This window comes from Caloenas nicobarica, chromosome 22, assembly GCF_036013445.1.
Source record: "Caloenas nicobarica isolate bCalNic1 chromosome 22, bCalNic1.hap1, whole genome shotgun sequence".
NCBI classification, from domain to species: Eukaryota; Metazoa; Chordata; class Aves; order Columbiformes; family Columbidae; genus Caloenas; species Caloenas nicobarica.
In genome coordinates, this window is record NC_088266.1 from 1710217 (window position 1) to 1730216 (window position 20000).

At 53.5% G+C, this 20000-nt stretch overlaps 1 protein-coding gene across 2 annotated transcripts in view; it reads left to right on the top strand.

Moving 5' to 3' along the window:
* Positions 1-4281: 4281 nt before the first annotated feature.
* The window catches only part of PLEKHM2 (pleckstrin homology and RUN domain containing M2), a 29128-nt gene continuing 13409 nt past the window's right edge, over positions 4282-20000 (top strand). For both annotated transcript variants that reach the window (XM_065649942.1, XM_065649943.1), the window contains exons 1-6: positions 4282-4664; positions 15653-15759; positions 16469-16578; positions 18217-18316; positions 18835-18922; positions 19409-19595. In XM_065649942.1, coding sequence (XP_065506014.1) covers positions 4605-4664; positions 15653-15759; positions 16469-16578; positions 18217-18316; positions 18835-18922; positions 19409-19595 — 652 coding nt within the window. In that variant the 5' untranslated portion in view covers positions 4282-4604. The remainder of the gene's footprint in view (positions 4665-15652; positions 15760-16468; positions 16579-18216; positions 18317-18834; positions 18923-19408; positions 19596-20000) is intronic.

The following is a 20000-nucleotide window of genomic DNA, read 5'->3' on the forward strand; positions in this document are numbered from 1 at the left end:
AAAAAACGAATAAACACTTTATCATAATGTTGCTTGATTAGTCTGTCTGTATTTCTGAGGTTGGTATTTCTGAGGTCACCATCCCTGCGCTCAACCCCTTTTTTTCCAAAGCCAAGAGAATTTCCTTAACATAAATGTTGCCATTTTGAACATAATGAGGAGAAACTCTGGCTAAAATATAAGCACCTCATTTCCAGCCAGATTAGAGACGGTTGGCTGTATTTTTCTGGAGCTGGAAGCTAATCCCTTGAGACATCCAATCCCTAGAAAGCTCACGGTGGTTTTAGTTGGAAATAACTTCTCTTGGTGTCAATTAACAGGTTTTGGAAAGCGGGAGCAGAGGATCTTCCTCTGAAACTTGTGGCACAGTCAATGAACCCGAAGCGCCAGCATTTGTCTCGTGGAGCGGCGATTCCTTTTTCAAACCTTGTAAAACAGACGCGCTTTTCCCTGAGACGAGCACCAAGTTTTCAACCATTAAATCTCAGAAATCCAGAGAGCAGAGACACCCAAAAACGCGAAGGGTTATGAATCAGTTGCTGTGACAAAGCGCTTTTTGGACAGTGGTTTCCTCCTCACATGTTCAAAGCTCTACATGTGATGCTGTTGTCACTACTATAGCCAAGTTATTTTATGTCATTAAGGCAGGTATTAATTAGGAGGGCAAAACTGCATTTTGAGTCTGCTCTCGGGGTGGGGAAGGCTTTAACGCCTGGGCTGCTACCGCCCAGTGTTTTCATATGGCCAAAAGAAAATGTTTGTAGTTTCTTCTGGGAGACGATTTAAGGACTAAATGCTCTTAATGTTTGAAAATTATTTTGAGCGCTTGGCCTTGTCCTTTCTTCTTTACGAAAGTGGCATTGTTTTGATGTACAAGTGCAAATTAGCACAACCATGAGTGTGGTTCATGTTTGGGATTGTCCCAGTCTGAATCAGGGCATTAGCACTTAAATCTGCAGATCCTTATGTGGCCAAGAGAGGTTCAGACTCTACGTAAAAAACATAAAACTTACATGCTTCCCGTGGTTATGTTTTGTAGCCGCTTTAAGAGTAGGACAAGGGCCTCCTCCAGAGGTTTGGAGTTTAGAAATGACGGATGAAGGTTTTTTGAGCGGGTACAGAGAGGCGAGCGTTATATGAGTTGATATGTTACATGAACTATATGAGTTGATATATGAACTATATGAGTTGCATCACGGTGCTTCCTGCACCACAACAGCTCAGAGAACGGTCAGCAGAGGAACCGTCACCGAGCCCTCGCTCAGAAATTCCGCAGAGACGCTCACTCGAGTCCACTGACTCGCTTCTCGGCAGTCTCGTGGTTTTGGCATGTGCCTGACGTTGGTTTGCCAACTGACCCACATTTTGGGTGGGTTTGTCACCAGAATGGGATTAAAGCCTGCTGGCTTTTGATTCACTCCAGCCTCATGTCAATTATCTTCTTTCCCTGGGGGCAAACTGGGGGTGAAGGACCCTCGGGAACACCCTGCAACGCTGGCTCCGCTATTGCACAGTGACAACAAATCTCACTAATTACAGGGCGCTGTCACGATTGCCGATCAAAGCGGTGAGTCACGCCGACAAGGATGCGAGTGCTTGGTGTTGAAATCCCTCACAAAGGAGCGTCTAGTTTTGAGTCCCCTGGTGAAAAAATGACAATGAGAAGCGTTTTAGAATGCAAACACTAGTGTCTCGTCGTGGAAATGGAGGTGTGTGCTCTCAGGGCTGCCTGAAATGCAGGGCTCGCTCTTTACTTACCCTGATAAACCTCAGCTTTATGCCGTGGTTTTTTCCTTATACTGTATTTTTTTCTTCCCTAAATCTATACTGCTATCTCCTGAAATATTTCGTGTGTGTCTATAATTTCCTTCCAGATCACTGGCAGCATTATTGGGGTGCCCTACGACTGCACTGCACGGGAAGGTCTGTATTTTAGGAGGACGGTATCTTGCATTTACCACACTTGGCGGCAGGAGATGAGCTCCACCTCATGACTCATTCTGTCCTTCCTTGCTATCTGTTTGTATCCTGATAGCTCCTCTCTTTGTGGGTGATGTTCTTCGTGCTAACTTCGAGCTGTAAATACTGAGCAAAAAGTTTAAAATCTCTTGGGAAGAGGGTAGGGAGCAGATTATCATGTGGTGGGGGTGGGATGGTTCCTCCTGAGCTGGGGAGCTGACTTTAAATACTGGGAGCAGGGAAATGTCCATATAAATCCCTAATTGTGTGGTAGGTACTTTAAGGGATTACAACCAACCTGTTTGACTTGGACTAAAACAGAGACTCGGGGCGTTCAGAACATCTAGGAAAGTCGTTGGAGACCGGGAGTTCTGCTGTACCGTGGTGTGTGTACAGGTGTTAATGCGCCGTGCTGAGTCTGGTGCCTCCAGAGCGACGAAGCACTCGAACAGATGCACTTACCCGCTGGCAGGTGCTCTGCAGCTTGTTTCCTTTATACCCTCAGCATGCTTTAAATCCTAAAATTCACCAGCAAAGGGGGAAAAAAAAAAAAAAAAAGGATTTGGTCTGTTGGGCTTCTTTAAAAGGCGCTGACTTGAGCTTGTTGGTCCCTCCAGTGACTTGTTAGGGATGAGACTTAAATATTTCAGGCTGAGGACTGCATTTTAGCGGGGTCGTTTCCCTCTCATCTCCCCCCAGTTCAGGAGAGCTTCACCTTCTTCCCCAGGCGCTGAGACAAACTCTGATCCGTGTTGGGATCTCGGGACAACGCTTCTGCTTCTCCAGGTGCTTTGTGGGGAGCTGAGAAAATAAGTTCTGTGGTTTGGATTGGTTTTAACCCAAGCGCTAATGAGCTATGTTCCCTCCCCTGATAATTTCTCCCCCGGTTTCCAAAGCTGTTAGACTGGCTGGGCCGTTCCTGCGAGTGCGGGCTAAGAGCAGGCTCGGCCCGGCGTGTTTTCTCCATCCAGGTCCTCGCTCAGCCCTTCCCTTGCCACCAACAGGTTATTATTTGCAGAGGCCGGGGTGGGAGCGGCGCAGGAACGCGCTCCGAGGGCTGCGGGCTTTTCCTTTTTTAATCGCTTTTACTTTCAGTTTGGTTCTCGGTTCTCAGGGTCGGATGTTGCAAGGGCGATAAGCCAGCCCTGCGGGACAGCCCCAGCCGCAGCACATTCACCTGAAACTCGGGAGGTGTGTTTATGACTAATTTTATCTTTTATTTTCTTAAAACACCCTCCTCCATTAAGCCTTTGCACCAACTCCTGGCTCTGTCCTGTGGTGGCGAGTGGGGCTGGTATTTGTTGGGTTTTAGGATCTTTTCTCACTGATGGAGGTTTGGGCTCGAGCAACACTTGATCTGGCCCATTTTTGGCTCCGAGGCGCTGTGCCACCAAGCACGAGTCAAGAGGGACCTGACTCCATCTGCCCTTGTTTCTCGAGCTCCCTCTCCCCTTGTGTCTCCGCACTGTCCCCAGGGCCGTCTCCCCTCACATCCCCTCAGCCTTGCGCTGGGAGGGAGCCAGTGTCACCTCCCTGACCCCAGCCCCACCTCCCCTCATGTCCCCTCACTGTGCCAACAGTCCCTTCAACTTGGGCACCCAGCGCCATCTCCCCTCACACCCCCTTCCTGTCCCCAATGCCATCTCCCCTCATGTCCCTTCACTGCACCCAACGTCATCTCCCCTTGTGTCCCTTCGCTGTCCCCAATGCCATCTCACCTCATGTTCCCTCACTGTCCCAAATACCATCTCACCTTATGTCCCTTCACTGTCCCCAGTGCCACCTCCCCTCATGTCCCCTGAGTCGTGAGGGACCTGTCTCCACCTCCCCTTGGGTCTCCACACTGTTCCCAGTGCCATCTCCCCTCACGTCCCCCCTCCTGTCCCTTTATTGTCCCCAATGCCATCTCCCCTCATGTTCCCTCACTGTCTCCAGTGCCACCTCCCCTCATGTTCCCTCACTGTCCCCAATGCCACCTCCCCTCATGTTCCCTCACTGTCCCCAGTGCCACCTCCCCTCATGTTCCCTCACTGTCCCCAGCGCCATCTCCCCTCCTGTCCCTCACTGTCCCCAGTGCCACCTCCCCTCACATCTCTTCACTGTCCCCAGCGCCATCTCCCCTCACGTCCCTTCCGTGTCCCCAATGCCACCTCCCCTTGTACCCGTTCACTGTCCCCAGCGCCATCTCCCGGCCCCTCCCCGGCCCCCGAGGCCCGCCCGCCAGCCCCCGCGGGCGCCATCGGGGCGGGAGGCGGCGGCCCGGCGGGGCGGTCCCGGGGCGGGCAGCCGGGGGCGGGCAGCGCCGTTCCCCTGCGTCCCGCCTGACCTCAGTTCCTGGCGGAGCGCGGTGCCCGTCACGAGTGCGGCCCCGCTCCGCTCCCTCCTCCCTCCCCGCGGGGCCCCGTTCGCCTCCGCGCCCGCCGCGGGGGGGGCCCCGGCGCGGCCATGGCGCGCTGAGCGGAGGCCGAGGCCGCCACCCCGCAGCCGGCGGGCCGGGCCGGGGCCGGGCCGGGGCAGCCGGCAGGACGGAGCCGGCCGGCGGGGGGCGGCGGGGCGGCGAGCGGGCCCGGCGGCCGGGCCGGCACTCGGGCTCCGCCGGGCGGGCGCGGCGGCGGGCGGCGGCGGCGGCGGCGGCGGGCGGCGCCATGGAGCCGGCCGAGGTGAAGGACCGCATCCTGGAGAACATCTCCCTCTCCGTCAAGAAGGTGGGCGGCCAGGGCCTGGGGGGGCCTGGAGACACCCCCCCTCAGCTCGGACTGGGGTGCGCGGCTGGGGACCCCCTGTGCCGGGGCTGGGGACAGCCCCGGGGACCCCCATGCAAGGGCCGTGGGGTTGGGGACAGCCCTGGGGACCCCTAGTCCAAGAGTTTTGGGCCTGGCAACAGCTCTGGGGACCCCCCCATGCACGGGCTGTGGGGTTTGGGACAGCCCTGGGGACCCCCGTGCACGGGCTGTGGGGTTGGGGACAGCCCCAGGGACTCCCCTGCCCTCGGCTGCCCCTGGGGTCTGTTTGTGCCTGAGGTGCAGGGCTGGGGGACACTCCTGGGGACCCCCAGAGAGTCACCACCAGCAGAGATGTGGGGCTGAGGGACAGTTCCCAAGGCAGGGGGCTGGAACCCCCCCAGAGTTACTGGGGGACAGGAGCTTGGGGTCAAGGACATCCTGACACCCTCTCAGCCAGAGGCAGGGGACACATTTAGGGGTTCCTCTGGGCGGGTTTGGGGACCCCCTGGCCCACCCTCCCAAAGGAACACAGCCAGGGTCACCCCCAGCAACCTGCGTCTCTGCTGGTTGGGATATCCTGGCATTCCCCCTGGGGGGATCCCCGTTTTCAAGGGGTTTCTCTCTCCTGTGGACAGGACTGGGGGGATCCCAGGGGGATCTCTTTTCTTAGGGCTGTTCACTGGAGGAAACTGGGTGAGTCCAGCGTGAAACCCCCTTTCCAGAGATCCTCTGGGTATGCCGTGGGTTGGCTGTGCCCTGGTCTGAGTCCTCAAAATGAGGGCTCTGAAGAGATGTCCCGTCAGACCTCGTCTCTCACCTCTTCTCCTTGCTCCTGGTGTCTCCTCGGCGTCGGCTGCCGGTGACACTGTTTCTCAAAGTCCGTCCTTTTGGTGGGGACCATCTGCACGCTGGTACAAAAGGGACCAGGACACTGGGGACTGGTTGGGGTGGTCACAGGGTGAGTTGTAAGGACGTGCTGGAAGTTTTGGGTTGGTCCACGTGTCCTGCCTGGTCCACGACTGAGCTCCAGCTGCCTGTGAGAAAACACGGGCTCTGTTGGAGGAGGTGGAGGGAGTTTTGTTTGTTTTCATCCCAAGTTTTGGGGGAAAGGCGGCTTTCTAGACTTGCTGACATTTCTCCAGTTGTTGCTTTTCCGCTGCCTTATGGAATAGGAGCTTTCCTGTGATCTACAATGTGTCCTGACACAGATTCATCTGTGAAAAATTGCCATATGAAGACAGTCACAAGTTAATTCCTGGCACTATTAAGGAATGGCTGGCCTGACATCGCCTCTGGGATGTAGAACGGATGTGCAAGCCTCTCCCAACCTTGCTCTTTTCTTCCGTGGGTGACCCTGTCCTCTGGTCTCTCACCTTTCTGTCCTCTAAAAATTAAGGATAATCTTTTATGTACCTGGAAATTGGTGGATGATCAGCCTGCGTCAAGCTCTGTTACAATGCTCTGCAGCATCGCTGCCTCAGTTTCCCCATGCGTATAAGGATGTGCACAGGATTCATTGGACATAACTTACTTGCATTCAGAAAATCCTTGGGGATCCCTGTTGGAAATGCTACAAAATCAACATGGTGGTTGTTTTAATTATTATGGTACTTGAACAGGACTCATCAGCTACAGCTCTGCCAACACTTCTCTGCCCAGACCTACTTCAGTCTCTCCCAACTCTTGTCGTGGTCTAACGGTGAAGAAGGATTTGGGGGTTTTTCAGCGCTGCCTCTTTCGCTTTCCCGTTCAGCTCAGAGCGAGAAAGCTCAGGGAAACGTCGGAACCTACTTCATGCTGACAGAATTATTTAGACCATCACAGCGAAACCAAACTCAACCATATGGCGAAAATCCGGCACTGGCGCCCCCCTGCTTTCCCCCGGGATGCAGTTCTCCTTCTCGGGGACATCGTTCCCCTTCAGCTATGGAACCACTAATTTTTCCTTGTCTGACTTCAGCTCTCGAGTCCCTGATATTTATTTTTTTCCTCCATGTTAGCAGGAAGAGTAAAGTAGTAGGTTAGGGGAGCAGATACACCCTTCCCGTGCTGGGAAATCCTCTCGTTCGTCCTCCTCTCCCTACGTCTGGGGCCATCTTGAGTAACTCCTGGGGTTGCGCCACGGGACGTGGACGACTTTTCCAAGTATCTCACCTCTGATCTCAAAAGCTTCCCGGCCGTGTAGGCTGCTCACTCCCTGCTTTTGCTGTCGTTGCAGGTTTGAGCTGCGGGTTTGGATGTGTTGGTGAGGTGCACACCTCTCCGCGCCGCTTTTTGGTGATAATAGATTTTCTTTTCTCAGCTTCCGAGCCGAAGAGGAGTTCGTGGACTCTCAGCAGTCCACGGACTGCAAGTCAAATGTTTTAGAAGGCAAGCCAGGACTAAACCCCACCTTGAGACTGAGTAAACCGGGACAAGCCACAGCTGAAAGTACCTGGTTACGATGTCAGGCTTTGAGCAGCAGCAGAAAAAACGCCTTGTTTTTAATGAGTGGCTCAGGGAAAACCATCCAGATGCTTGTCAGCTTCCCGCTGCCTCGGATGGGGAAGGCGACAAGCAGCAGCGAGCCCGGGGCAGGATTTGTGCCATGGAGACCCGTGGCTGTGACTTTACCTGGCCGTGGCTTCAGTTTCTCCAGGGCGCTTCTGGCTTTCAGGCTTGGGAGGTCAGAGCACAAGCAGTGAGTTAACTCTGTACAAATCGACAGCAAAAAAAAAGGGCTTTGATTCCAAGCGAATCCCTCAAGCCTGAGTGAACGGGACTGTTTCTCTCTTATTTTCCTAGAAATACATGAGAAATAGAGCACGGCTGAAAGAGGAAGGGACGCGGACCTGCTTGCGGAGGGTAATTACAAACCTGTGGCTTTCTCTCCGTGATAGCCAAGTGCCAGATCTGAACCGTTTGTGTAACTTCACCCGTATCTTGGAGATCAGCGTTAGGCTTCGAAGGTGTGCGATCGAGCCCCGGCTGCAAGGAGAGAGGCAAAACATCTAATTTAGACAAAATCGGTCGCTCCAGCTGGAGAGATGTCAAGAGGCTTCTGCTCTCGCTGGCTTCAGGAGAGGTTGGGAGAGCTCAGCACCAGCAAGTCGGCTCCTGGCTGCGATTCCAGCCCAAATCCGAGGGAATCGTGAGCGTGGTGTTGATTTCCCGTCTACAGCTTGCCATCTCTGGGAGATATAAATTAATTCAGAGGGCAATGCTTTCTGCTCTGATTACATGGGCAGTGTGATGCCGCGGAGCTCGTTACTTCTGTTTTGTGACTATTTCTTTCCCACCCAGTGCTCCCTCACCCTGTTTTTTGCTAAGAGGACTGTGCTCTAGCACAAATTACTGTGCAAATTGATGCCTAACCCTTAATTATTTTTAAGAATTAGGGCTTTATTGAGGCAGAAGGCTGGAGGTGGGCACCTTACGGCTGCGTATGCAGACCCTTTGTCACTCAGTCGCTTGTTTTCTTCCAGGAGATGTTACTGCTCACGGCAGCGGTTGGATGAGAGCTCCTGCTGCGATAAGCACGCTAGAAATGCCAACAGCTTCATATCCAGCCTTGGGCAACCGTGTCCTGGGAGCTGGGAGCTCTCACAGGTGACCTGGCCCGTGCTGAAGCCAGTAACACAGATGTTTTGTATTTTCTCGTTGGATTTCTGTGCCCTCCTGGCCATGGCAGTGGGTTAAGGAGAGATTTATTGTTATCCTGCTTGTGATTAGGTGGCAAAAATGCAAAGTCCTTAAGCAATGCTCATTATTGGCATTTCCAGGAGCTGAACTTAAATCAGAAGCGATCGGAATCCAGGGTTTTGGGGCTTTTCTCTCTTTCTCAGGCTTTCCTACTGGCTTTGAAGGACACGCGTTCCCAGGAACTCTAGCGCAGCTGATCCTTGGTGCGTGTCAATCAGGTGCAGTGCTGCTTTTCGCCCATGTTGCAGGAGTTCTTGCCAAAAGCTCTGGCTCCGCTCCCTTTAGGCGTGACTTTGGGAAGCTTTACACTTCCCCCCTGGTGAATTAATGCCTTTTCTGCCTGTTTCCGGATCAGATTTTCAGCATTATACCGGCGAAATGCCTTGGCAGCCCCCCAGGCTCCCGAGCTCTGCCTTGCAACACCTCTGTGTCTCCTGCATGGCGAGGGGAGGTGGATTTGGGACGGCTCAGTGTCCCCGTGTCCTGGGGAGAAGCAGGTAGCGCTGGAGCGGAGCGTCACTCTTCAAATCACAGGGGGAACGCGCTCGTCTGCGCCTGGGTGGATTTATTCAGCTCAGCGGCCGGGAGCTGGTGGATGGTGTGTATTTTGGTGGTCCTCTAAGGGCTTTGCGAGCGAACAAAGCCATTTGTGGTTCTGCTGAGAGTGCAGCACTGTATATTTTGGGTTACTTGAGTATTTTGAGGTTTATCTCTTTAGAAATTCCTAATGCCGCGTCCTGACGCAGGTCTGGCGACCCAACAGGGTTCGTTGTCTGCGGTTGCAAAGGGGTTGGGTTCCGTGGGTACCTAAACCGATGTTGTCTGAAAACAGAGGAGGCGTTTCTCAAAAGCAGCTCTGGATCTGCTGGTGGACCAGGCTGGGATACTCGTTTGGGGAGAAAAAAAATCCCGTTGGTTCTCGTACCGCTAACGCAAAGCGTTTTGCTGGGAGAGAGGTTGGTTTGGGAGGACGAGTTGCCGCAGTGGGTTTTGTACAGAGCGCCGAAGCAACACCCTGAGCCTCCCGTTGCGCAGCCTCAGCGGCTGTGGAGCATTTGCAGCTTTCCCCACCTGGTCCGAGAGGCGAAACTGAAACAACTGTGGTTGATGGGGAGAGATTCGAAGCCGGCGTGTGAGCAGCAGCTCTCGGGGAGAGCAGCGCGTCACCAAGACTCGCAGGGCACGAGGATCCTGCGCTCGCCCGTTTTGGTGTGTTTACCAACCGGACTTGTTTTTTTCCTTCCCGTGAAGTCTGGTTTTTGGGTTGTGCCGAGCGCGTGCCCTTTCCTTCGGGATCCTGTTCCGCAGCAGCCGGCTCCGTGCCCGTCCCCTGCCCTGCGCGCTCTGCTCGCTGTGACGGAGGAACGGGACGGTCCCTGTGAGACGTCACCGCTGGCAGAAATCCCGTCCTTGGCTGAGCCACACGCGGGTCCAGCCCGCCGTGAGGTTTGCTGCTCAGAAATCACGAAGGAAAGTGCTTGAAAAGCCTCGGGGATGTGGGAGCTGACAAGTGTACGTGTCCCAGGAGGTGACAGCCTCGCGGGCGCTGCATCGCGAGTGCTTCCAAGCTCCGCGTTTCCAGCCACGGAGCATCTTTGCTGCGGGTTTCAGCTTCGCTTGTGTCAGGCTCCTGTCTCTGCAGGTCGCGAACACGCTTTGTTTCTCTCCAGGCTGCTCCGTCGTCACTTGTGGTGCCTTCTACGTGCTGAGAGTGTCGATGTGTTTTGTTGGGAGAGCTACAAGCCCCAGGCGAGGTGTACAAATCAGCTGGGTGCTGAGGCCGGCGCTGGTTTGGAAGCTTGTTGTAAGAAACATTGGGTCGGATCATGTGTGCGACCTCCAAATTGTCCTGCTAGAGCTGAACTTTCAGGGCTTTGTGTTATACAAGTGGGAATAACAGCCCTGCCGTGAAATTCAGCCTGCTTGGAGTTTTCCCTGCGTAGCCGTTCAGCCTCCTCTTTATCCATTCGCCACTGAATGTCTGCGCCCCCGTGAGCAGGTATGAGGGTGGCGGTTCTTATGTGTCCGTCCCGTCCCTTCCCGTCGCCTCTTCCCTCGGGACTGAGCTGCCATCGCTTGCTTGGGACACGCTGGGTCACCTGCCCCTGGTTTTGGTGCTCCCCGGAGCTCCGGGTTTGCTCCTGAGGGTGCTCAGCTCGGGGTGCAGCCCAGACCGAGCGCCAGGACCCAGACCTGGCTTCTTGATCGGCATTTGTAAAATCACGTTGTTAGGCGGCTTTGCAAGCTGCGTTCACGGGAAACCACGTGGGTTTGTTCTTGCGGCAGAGGATTATTCTGGCTGTACAAGCCACCATCCTCGTCCAGTTGTGGTGGAAAAGCAGGTGCTGGGAGGAGTTTTGAGGCTGGCGAAGGGTTTGCGTCTCCAGCTGCCGGCCTGGATGGCTGACAAAATATCGGCCTCGAAGAAAAACACCTGCTTGGCGGCTTGGAGAGAGTAATTACAAACCTGTGCGTTTCTCTGTCTTTCCGGCTGCTGGGGGAGATGGTGAGAGGATGGGAACTGGGGCAGAAAAAAGGGCTTTGCAGTTTCTGTTCGGTTTGGCTGTCTGCTCGCTGGTACGCCTTTTATTTTGCGTTCCCTGGCGGTCCGTGTGCCGTGGCGGGGACAGCGCGTTCCGAAGCAACTCTCACCTTTCCCGTGCAGGTTCGGGAGCCGGAACGCAAGGGGTGCCCGACCGGGCCGATTGCTTTTCTTTCACCGTGTTCGTCCTGCCAGGGGAATACCAAGAGAAGGAGGAGAATGCACTTGGTGTTGGAAAACTGCTGGTGGAACATCTGCGAGGCAGATTTACAGAGTCGAGACTGTCGTGGGCAGCCGTGAGAGGTGCGGACAAGTCTGGATGCTGTATTTCAATAAAGTTGTGGAAATACTGGAGAGATTTCAAAGGAGCAGCTAAAGAATTATTAGATTTGGAGAACGGACTTTACAGCGTGCCTCCCTGGTTGATTTTTGGCATCTCTTGCAGCACAGGAGCTTTGCAAATAGACCCGGAGAGCTTTGTACTCATTGAGAACCAGTGCAATTAGTAGGCGATAAAATTGTGCAAGGAATTACCCTTTCTGGTGCTTGCCAGTGCAGGGTGTGGTGTATCACTGCAAAAAAAATATCAGCTTGTCATTGATGAACAGCATTTAAATCCACCTTCTCCTTAACGAGGACGAGGCGCGATTGTTCGGAGCGCAAACCCCGTGTTCCGCCCCCTGCAAACCTTGGGGCAAACGTCCTTCTGCTCTCTCCGCTTTCTTCTCAAATGGGTTTAATTCGCCCGTTTGGAGTGTTTGGGCTTTGGGAACCAGTTTGCTGAGGAGGGTTTTTGTCCCGCACTGTCGCGACGCCGGTGCCGGGACCCGGTTTGGCTGCGGAGCGGTCTCGGGGCATGGCGGGGATGCCTCCCGCATGCCGACAGCTCTTATTTTGGCCGCAGGAATGTCTATAAATAAGCCGGGTCAGGCCTGGAGCCGTTTGTCCTGCCCCACACGTGTCCCCGTCCCGGCCAGCGCCAACCCTTCCATCTGCTTTTGGAGCGACGAGGAGCCCGGGGGAAGAGCGTCTCTCCGGAAAACCCAGAGATGACCGATACCGCGTTCGGTTGATGCTTTTTAACCTTATTTCTTGCCTCTTTCCTGGTTGTTTTTTTTTTTTCCATGGCTCGTTGCCCAGGTATGTCAGGGAGCTGCTTAGTGGATGCTTCATAAAGTTTGGTCACCACCTCCCAAACAGGTCCGGCTGCCGCACCGTGATGAGGGGGAGGTTGGTTCCAAATTATTCCTTTGTGTTTTATAGCTACTTACAGAAGTAAACACTCCATTTAAATGGCATTTTTGCAGGGCCGTGCCACATCACTCCCGCACGTGCTGTATGATCACGGGATCATCTGTGGTCTGTGCCTCTGCCCTAAGATGCTCGTGGTTGTAATTCCGACAGGTTTCCAGCGCGGTGGATCTTGGAGCAGACCAAGGCACCTTTGGGAAATGATGCAACTGGGTTTTGTTCCGTGACCAGGAAAGCTATTGCTTTGTATTTTTGCTCCACGTGTGTCTTCGCCCTTCTTCCCAAGCCCAAAATGCCTCCCCGTCAGCTCTTGCAAGTCTCGGCGTTCTGCCACCCTCACCTTGGGGTTAACTCCACCCAGGAGATCCCGAGGCTTGTTCTGTCTTGTTTTATCCCTGGGCACGTGGTAGTTTGGTGGGATTCGCCTTCCCGATCTCTTTTTGGGGCCGTGCACATCGTTCACTCAGGGTTGTGAGCCGTTGGCTGCGTTTATTTAGGAGAGATGCTGGGAACGGCACCGTCCCTTGGTGCAGAACCATCCGGGGAACGTGGCAGCACATCTTCGTGCCTGCGGGTGGAGCGAACCCTTGGTGCACTTCCCCATGACCGACAGTTCGCAACTGCCATGAGATTGGAAATTGGGAACAATTTCTTCCCCAAAGGGCTGTGGGGCATTGGAACAGGCTGCCCAGGGCAGTGCTGGAGTCACCGTCCCTGGAGGGGTTGGACAGATGGACATGAGGTTCTCAGGACATGGGGCAGTGCCAGGGCTGGGGAACGGTTGGACTCGATGATTGTGAGGGGCTGTTCCGACCAAAATGATTCTGTGATTCTCTCCAAATCCGAAACTGCTGAGTGCGCGTTTCTCGCCCGCAGGGTCCCACGTGCCCGGGGCTGCTGTGGGCGCCTGACTCTGAGCAGAGCACAGCCACACCGGCTCGTCCTGCGGCTCCTGCGCTCGCGGAGGGGCAGAATTGAGCTTTTTGGGGGTGGGTTTGCTGGGGACAGCGCTGTGGGGCTGGGTTTTCCCTCCCCAGGAGGAGGGTGCGATGCCCAGGTGGCCGGTTTGTTGGAGCAGGAGGCCGCGTGCTCCTTGCAGAGCAGCTAAAAGTAACGCCAAGCTTTAATGTAACGCAGAACAAGCCCTTCAAAACCTAAATCCCTTCGTGGGGGGATATTTGGCTTTTCTAGGGAAGGGATATCTGTTTTTCAGAAATTCCCTGATGCTTCTCGATGTTCAGAGATGTTGATTTGAGACAACCGGTGTTTGCATCCTCTGGCGATGGGAGCAGGTCGGTCCATGTAGGGTTGAGAGCTGTGAACTGGCTGCGAGAAGGACTGTAACCAAGATCTAAGTTATTTTCGGAGAAGGAAGGGAAGAAAAAAAGAGGAAATGCTTCTATTTGCTCATCTCTTTTGCTGCCCAGAGTCTCTCTGTCACGCGAATTCCTCCGGTTGGTGACAAAGACTCCGAGTTCCCTCCAAGATGTATTTTAGTGAGCTCCAGGCAGCCCTTAGCATCCCCCATGGTTCCACCCATCCATCGCCCGAGAGATACAGCTCTAAATCATTATTATTTCTTCCTCTAGTGTCCTTGCTGCAGCTTAAAACACCGGCAGCAGGTGCCTCCTGAAATAGTTCTTGAATTGTGGGATTTTAGGGCATTCTCCTCCCTGCTTGGGTCTGGGCTGCCTATTAATAGCGTAAATCTTCAGGCTCGGCTTCCTCCCCAAAATGGATAAGAGCTGCTGAGCTGAAACGCTTCGGGTCTCACCTGGGTGTTGTGAAAAAGTCCGTGCGTGGCCGGAGCACCCACGGGTGCCTCTGCAAACGAAACGTTATTGTGTGTTTCCTTCCCCGGGGGATTTACCGGCTCGACTAGACGAGACAGGGACAGGCTGTGCCGTCGGATGAGGGAATTTGGCGGCGATTCTTTGGGCTCAGCAGCTCTTTCCCACGTAAGGGCCGGGACCTGCTCCGTGCAGGAACACGCCTGGCTCGCCCGTCTTACCCAAGAGCTCCGGAGAGATTCAAATTCTCCAAACCAGGAGGGTTTTGGAGCTGGATATATTCATATTTTTAAAAGGGTTGTTGGGAGCTGTTCCCCAGGGGCCGTGAGGTGTTCTCTGTCCCCTTCGAGACTGGATTAATTCATAAAGGAGCTTCTCCGGCTCTAGTAATAATTCAGGAGGATAAAGCAGTTTTTGGGGACAAGTCAGACTTGACAAGCACAATCCCATCAAGTTTTTGGTTTTTAAGTCTACCACTTAACTGGTGAGGTTTGGCAAAGACCAGGTCACCAAAATAACGTACGTACGGGCAAGGCGTTGCCGTGGCTCAGCTGAACCGCACTCGCTCTGCCCAACGGAGCAAATAAACACGGCGTCTGGAGCTGAGATTACTTCCCAGGCGAGTAATCTCCCTGCCCGAACGCCAAGAATGCGCGAGACGGGGACCTAAATAGATCCGTAAGCTCCAGGGGCAGGAGGAGGTCAGCGGGGAAGGGATGCAGGATTTGGGTGGAAGGGGATTTCTAGGATTTCCAGCAGGTTTCGCAGAAGCGGAAAAGCAATTTTTGCGGTTTCAAGCGTCCGAGGGCTGTTGTCAGCAGAGGACGGCGCCGGCGCTGACTTCAGAGGTACCTTTGCAGCTGCGAACGGGTTAACGAGGATGGGTTGAGCTGTCCTGACTTGGGTTTTTTTTTGAAAAAGCGACAACTACGAGATGCGTCGTAGCGATGTAGCCTCGCCCCAGCAGAAGCAAAGGACTCGGGATTAATTGAGCTGCCTTTGTCCCGTGTGCACATCCCTCCGTCCATATCTGCGCTGCCCAGTGCATTCTCCGTGTCCCTGCTGCTGTTTGTCCAGGTGATCCGTACCCGCCTGGGTTTGAAAGTCTGAGCTGGCTGGCATCGATACCTCGAGCCGCCTGTCACAAGAAAACCTCTGTCTCTCCCTGGCGCCCTGAAATTTTGCTGATATCTTGCACAGATTTAGCACAGAGCGCGCGTCCTGCAAGAATGAGGCTCCTGGACCCGGAGCATCTTTTAAACCTGGAAGCGGCATCTCTCCCCAACCAGGGTTCCCCAGGGCAGGACCCTGTGACCAGGAGGGGACCCCTCGGTAGCAGAGCCCAGATCTCTGGTTTATATCTGCTCTGAACAGCTTTGCAATAGCAGCAAAAACCACCAAAACCCCACCATAAAAGGCTGCAAAGCTGTTTGCTCAGCGAACAGGGAAGTTGGTTGTGCAGCTGCGGCCACGTCTCTGAAAAGTGCGCGAATCTTTGTGGGTGAGGTTCTCCCTGTGAGTTACTGCCTTTAGGGTGCCCTTAGAACCAATTGCTACACCCTGTAAGTAACCCGCATCGAGGTTTAGCAAGCTGAGAGATTAAAAAAAGCTATTTAATGCTGGTTGTGAGCATATTGGCGTCCCCATCCGCCTCCTCGGTGGGCTGTAGAAGGGCGTTTCAGCCATCCCGTCTCTTCTTTTTGCAGCTGCAGAGCTACTTTGCTGCCTGTGAAGATGAGACGCCAGCCATCAGAAACCATGACAAGGTCCTGCAGCGGCTCTGCGAACATCTGGACCACGCTCTGCTCTACGGGTAAGCATGGAGCTTTGCGCTCTGGGGTGTTTGTCACCGTGCATGGAGCCTCAGCGTGGGGAAGCCATCTAGAATTGGAGTTATTGTGGTTGGAAAAGTCCCTCAAGCTCATCGAGTCCAACCGTTCCCCACCCCCGGCACTGCCCCATGTCCTGAGAACCTCATGTCCGTCTGTCCAACCCCTCCAGGGATGGTGACTCCAGCACTGCCCTGGGCAGCCTGTTCCAATGCCCCACAGCCCTTTGGGGAAGAAATTGTTCCCCAGATCCAACCTCAACCTCCCGTGGTGCAACTTGAGGCCGTTTCCTCTGGTCCTGGCGCTTGTTCCTGGGGATCAGAGCCTGACCCCCCCTGGCTCCAAGCTCCTTTCAGGCAGGTCAGAGATCAGAAGGTCTCCCCTCAGCTCCTGTTCTCCAGCTGAACCCCCAGCTCCCTCAGCCGCTCCCATCACCCTTGTGCTCCAGCCCCTCACCAGCCCCTTCACCTTCACTGCTGGTGGCCTCTTGGCCACCCGGGCACACGCCGGCTCGCGTTCAGCCGCTGTCACCAACACCCCCAGGTCCTTTTCCACCAGGCACTTTCCAGCCGCTCTTCCCTGAACCTGTAGCATTCATGGGGTTGTAGTGACCCAAGTGCAGGACGCAGCAGTAACTGGGATGGAGATGACAAAACCCTTGCTTAACCTTGGTCTGATTTTTCTTTCTTCCAGCCTGCAAGATCTCTCCTCGGGCTATTGGGTGCTGGTCGTTCACTTCACCCGCCGGGAAGCCATCAAACAGATCGAAGTGCTTCAGCACGTGGCCACCAACCTGGGACGCAGTGAGTATCTGCAGACCTGCCCCGGATCTGGGGACAGACCCTGGTTTGGGGACATCTGGCAGGTTGTGCTGATTGCGTGTTCAGAGGTTGGAGCTGCAGATGGACCGAGAGAGCCAGCGAGAATCGTTTTGGTTGGAAAAGACCTTTAAGATCCTTTAAGACCGTTAAGTTCAAGTCCAACCATTAACCCAAGGCTGCCAAGTCCGCCTCTAAACCACGTCCATAAGAACCTCATCTCCGTGAAACATTTCATCTGTTCATCCCACGTTTGAAGACCATATCCTTACAGCGGTCAGGAGAAAATACTTGGAAATACAACAAATACAGAAAGAGAACTTAATAACTAACAAATAATGCAAGATTGCAGTATTAACGGAAGTATTCTCCTACACTATTTCAAGTTAGAATACCAAACCCTAAAACAATTCCCACATTTGAGCACTGACACAGAACTGCAATACACGAAGTATACAAGCAGGGAGGGAAGGCGGCTTTGCAAGAGGTAGAAAAGGTTTTATAAAATCTTTAGGCACAATTCTTTGCAATCTTTTAAAAGCCATCAGGCTGTTACAAAGTAATAATGACCATTATAGTTGTATTTGTATGAGTCTATTATACTTTTATTCCAAAAGGTAGAAATAATTTCATGCACTCCCATTTAATCTTTTTTTTTTTCTTCTAAATTGTTTGAAGATTGATTATTTTTCTCCTATATCATGTGTGATTACAGAAGTTTTACAGGCTCTCAGGAAGTGTTATCACCAGGAGTTACGCAGCAAAACTGATGCACTATTATTTAACACTTTTTCAAGAGGCGCAAGGGAATGCAAATGCTGTTTGCATAGGTTCGTGTGTCAAAAAACACACTCAAAATCCATAAAAATGTTATTGTTTCTTTTGGTTTACTCCCACCTCAATCAAGGAGTGAATGCTTTTTGAAGCGAACTTTTTTAAACACAGTTTTCACAAATGTATGCTTTACACTGCAGTGATTATACTCAAATTTTCACCATGTCCCTAAATCAAGATGTACCAAGTTCACTACATTTACCATGAACTGACAGACATTTGCTGAGGCCGAGGAGGTGGGAGTCCTGGTGTAACCGTGTGATGGCTGTAGCTGTTGTTTGCCCGATGCTGCTGCAAGTCTGTAGCGGATTTGTGGGACCGCAGGGGCCGCTTTTGATGCAGGATGGTGCCCAGAGATTATCCCAACACCCTTCAGCGCCCAAGCCCCTACGGGTGAGAGCGGAGCCGAGTGCAGCACCACCTCTCTGCACCAGAATTTGTGTCATGTCTCCAATCGCACCTGCGCTGATTCAGAGCGATTCTCCCTCCGTCTCTCCCATCTCCTGATCCCCACTGGAAATGCCAGCAGGGCTCTCATCTCGCTGGGGAGACATAATTTTGTGTCTGCTTCTCAACAAGCTACACGCCATCTCTTATTCCCACTCCGAATCACGAATCTGACCCTTCATTTTTCCTCACAGATTTCCCCAACGCTCGGTTGCTCTCCTGAAATGACGCGAATGCAAATGAATGATTTGGCATGTCTTGGCCGATTCGTGATTATTTCCAGGCTTGTTTCGCTTCTCAGGCTTTTGCCCACAAGATAAATCTCTGCTGCTTTCATTTCAGGCCGGGCATGGCTGTACTTAGCCCTCAATGAAAACTCCTTGGAGAGCTACTTGAGGCTGTTCCAGGAGAACCTCAGCCTGCTGCACAAGTACTACGTCAAGTGAGTATCCCAGCCCGTTCTCGTTTGGGCTCTGGTTGCCACTCCTTCTTGGCAGAAGCCAGCCCTAATTTGCCAGTGGGCAGCAAGCAGTTCATCAGGGTCTGACCTTTCCTTACAGGTTTTGCAGAAGTTTTGCATGATTAATTTAAAGGTCCCAGATGTGGATGTACTGTCCTGTGTAAGAGCATCTTTCCTACTTGCTGCTTTACTCCCAGGTCTAGCCTTTATGTTCTTCAATATTTTCCAAGAAGCTGCTGTAGCTCTTCTCCAGTGTTCCAGCTCCGGTGGACACTTGGAAATTTGGCTGTAGCTCGTTTGGGGACAGCACATAGAGGATGCCACACGTGTTTGCCCATAACCTCTGCCATCGCTCCTGGGAGGCAAACAGCAGGCTCGCAGCTCTGCAGCCATGTATTCAGCAGCTCGGAGACACACTGCCAGGAAAGCAGAAGGGTGTTTATAGCTATTTCTCCTCTTTCCCACATCTCTAAAGCTCTTCTGTTTTATCCGTGCTGCAGGAACGCCCTGGTTTGCAGTCACGATCATCTGACCTTGTTCTTAACGCTGGTGTCCGGGCTGGAGTTCATTCGCTTTGACTTGGATCTGGTGAGTGTTTTATCTGTTTCTCTTGGCTCTGGGAGAGCGAGTGTCTGGAGTCCTGGGTGTCAGAGGTCCAGGGTTTACTTTCTTGGAATTGTGGAATAATTTTGGTTGGAAAAGACCCTCAAGATAATTGACTCCAGCCATTCTTGTTGGCCTTCAGCTAGAAACACGAGCAAGGAAAATCTCCAGGCTGGGATCTTTGGAGATGCAGCGACAGGATTTATTCCTTTTGCTCAGTTATTCCTCTGAGGAGGAGGAACGAGGCAGGTGCAGGGAAGCCAGCTGTGGGGCAGATTGATGGGGATAAAGAAGTGAACCTATGAAATGCTGGCGTCCCTCCAGTGTCGCAGTGGAGCTGCCGGGTTTCCTCTGAAAGGCGGCAGAAACGAGCAGTCAGAGGACGTTCAAGGACAGCCCTGTCATTTTGACTCTGCTAATAACCGTGCGGTGACTCAGAGCCTGACTCACCCTACGCTCTCCTCTCTGCAGGACGCTCCTTACCTGGATCTGGCCCCGTACATGCCCGATTACTACAAACCTCAGTACCTGCTCGACTTCGAGGACCGCCTGCCCAGCTCGGTGCACGGCTCCGACAGCCTCTCCCTCAACTCCTTCAACTCGGTCACCTCCACCAACCTGGAATGGGACGACAGCGCCATCGCTCCATCCAGCGAAGGTCAGTGGTTTGTTTCGGAGGCGGTTGCAGTCGGGGCTTTGTGCTCACACACCCGCTTCCCCTGAGCTGCTGGACCAGACAAGATGCCGAATGAGGTAGAAAATGATGGGCTAGAAGAAATCAAAGCAAGAAATGCAGCAGTTAGGCTGTGAGTCTCTCCTGTCTTGCCTTGGGAGGCGCTGGGATTTAAGCTGGGATTTAGGCTAGATGTGAGGAAGAAATTGTTGCCCCGAGGATGGTGAGAACCTGGCCCAGGTTGGGCAGAGAGGTGGTGGCTGAACCATCCCTGGAGACATCCCAGGCCAGGCTGGACGGGGCTCTGAGCAACCTGAGCTGGTGCAGATGTCCCTGCTCGTGGCAGGGGGGGCACTGGGGAGCTGGGGAGGGCCCTGCAACCCAAACCAT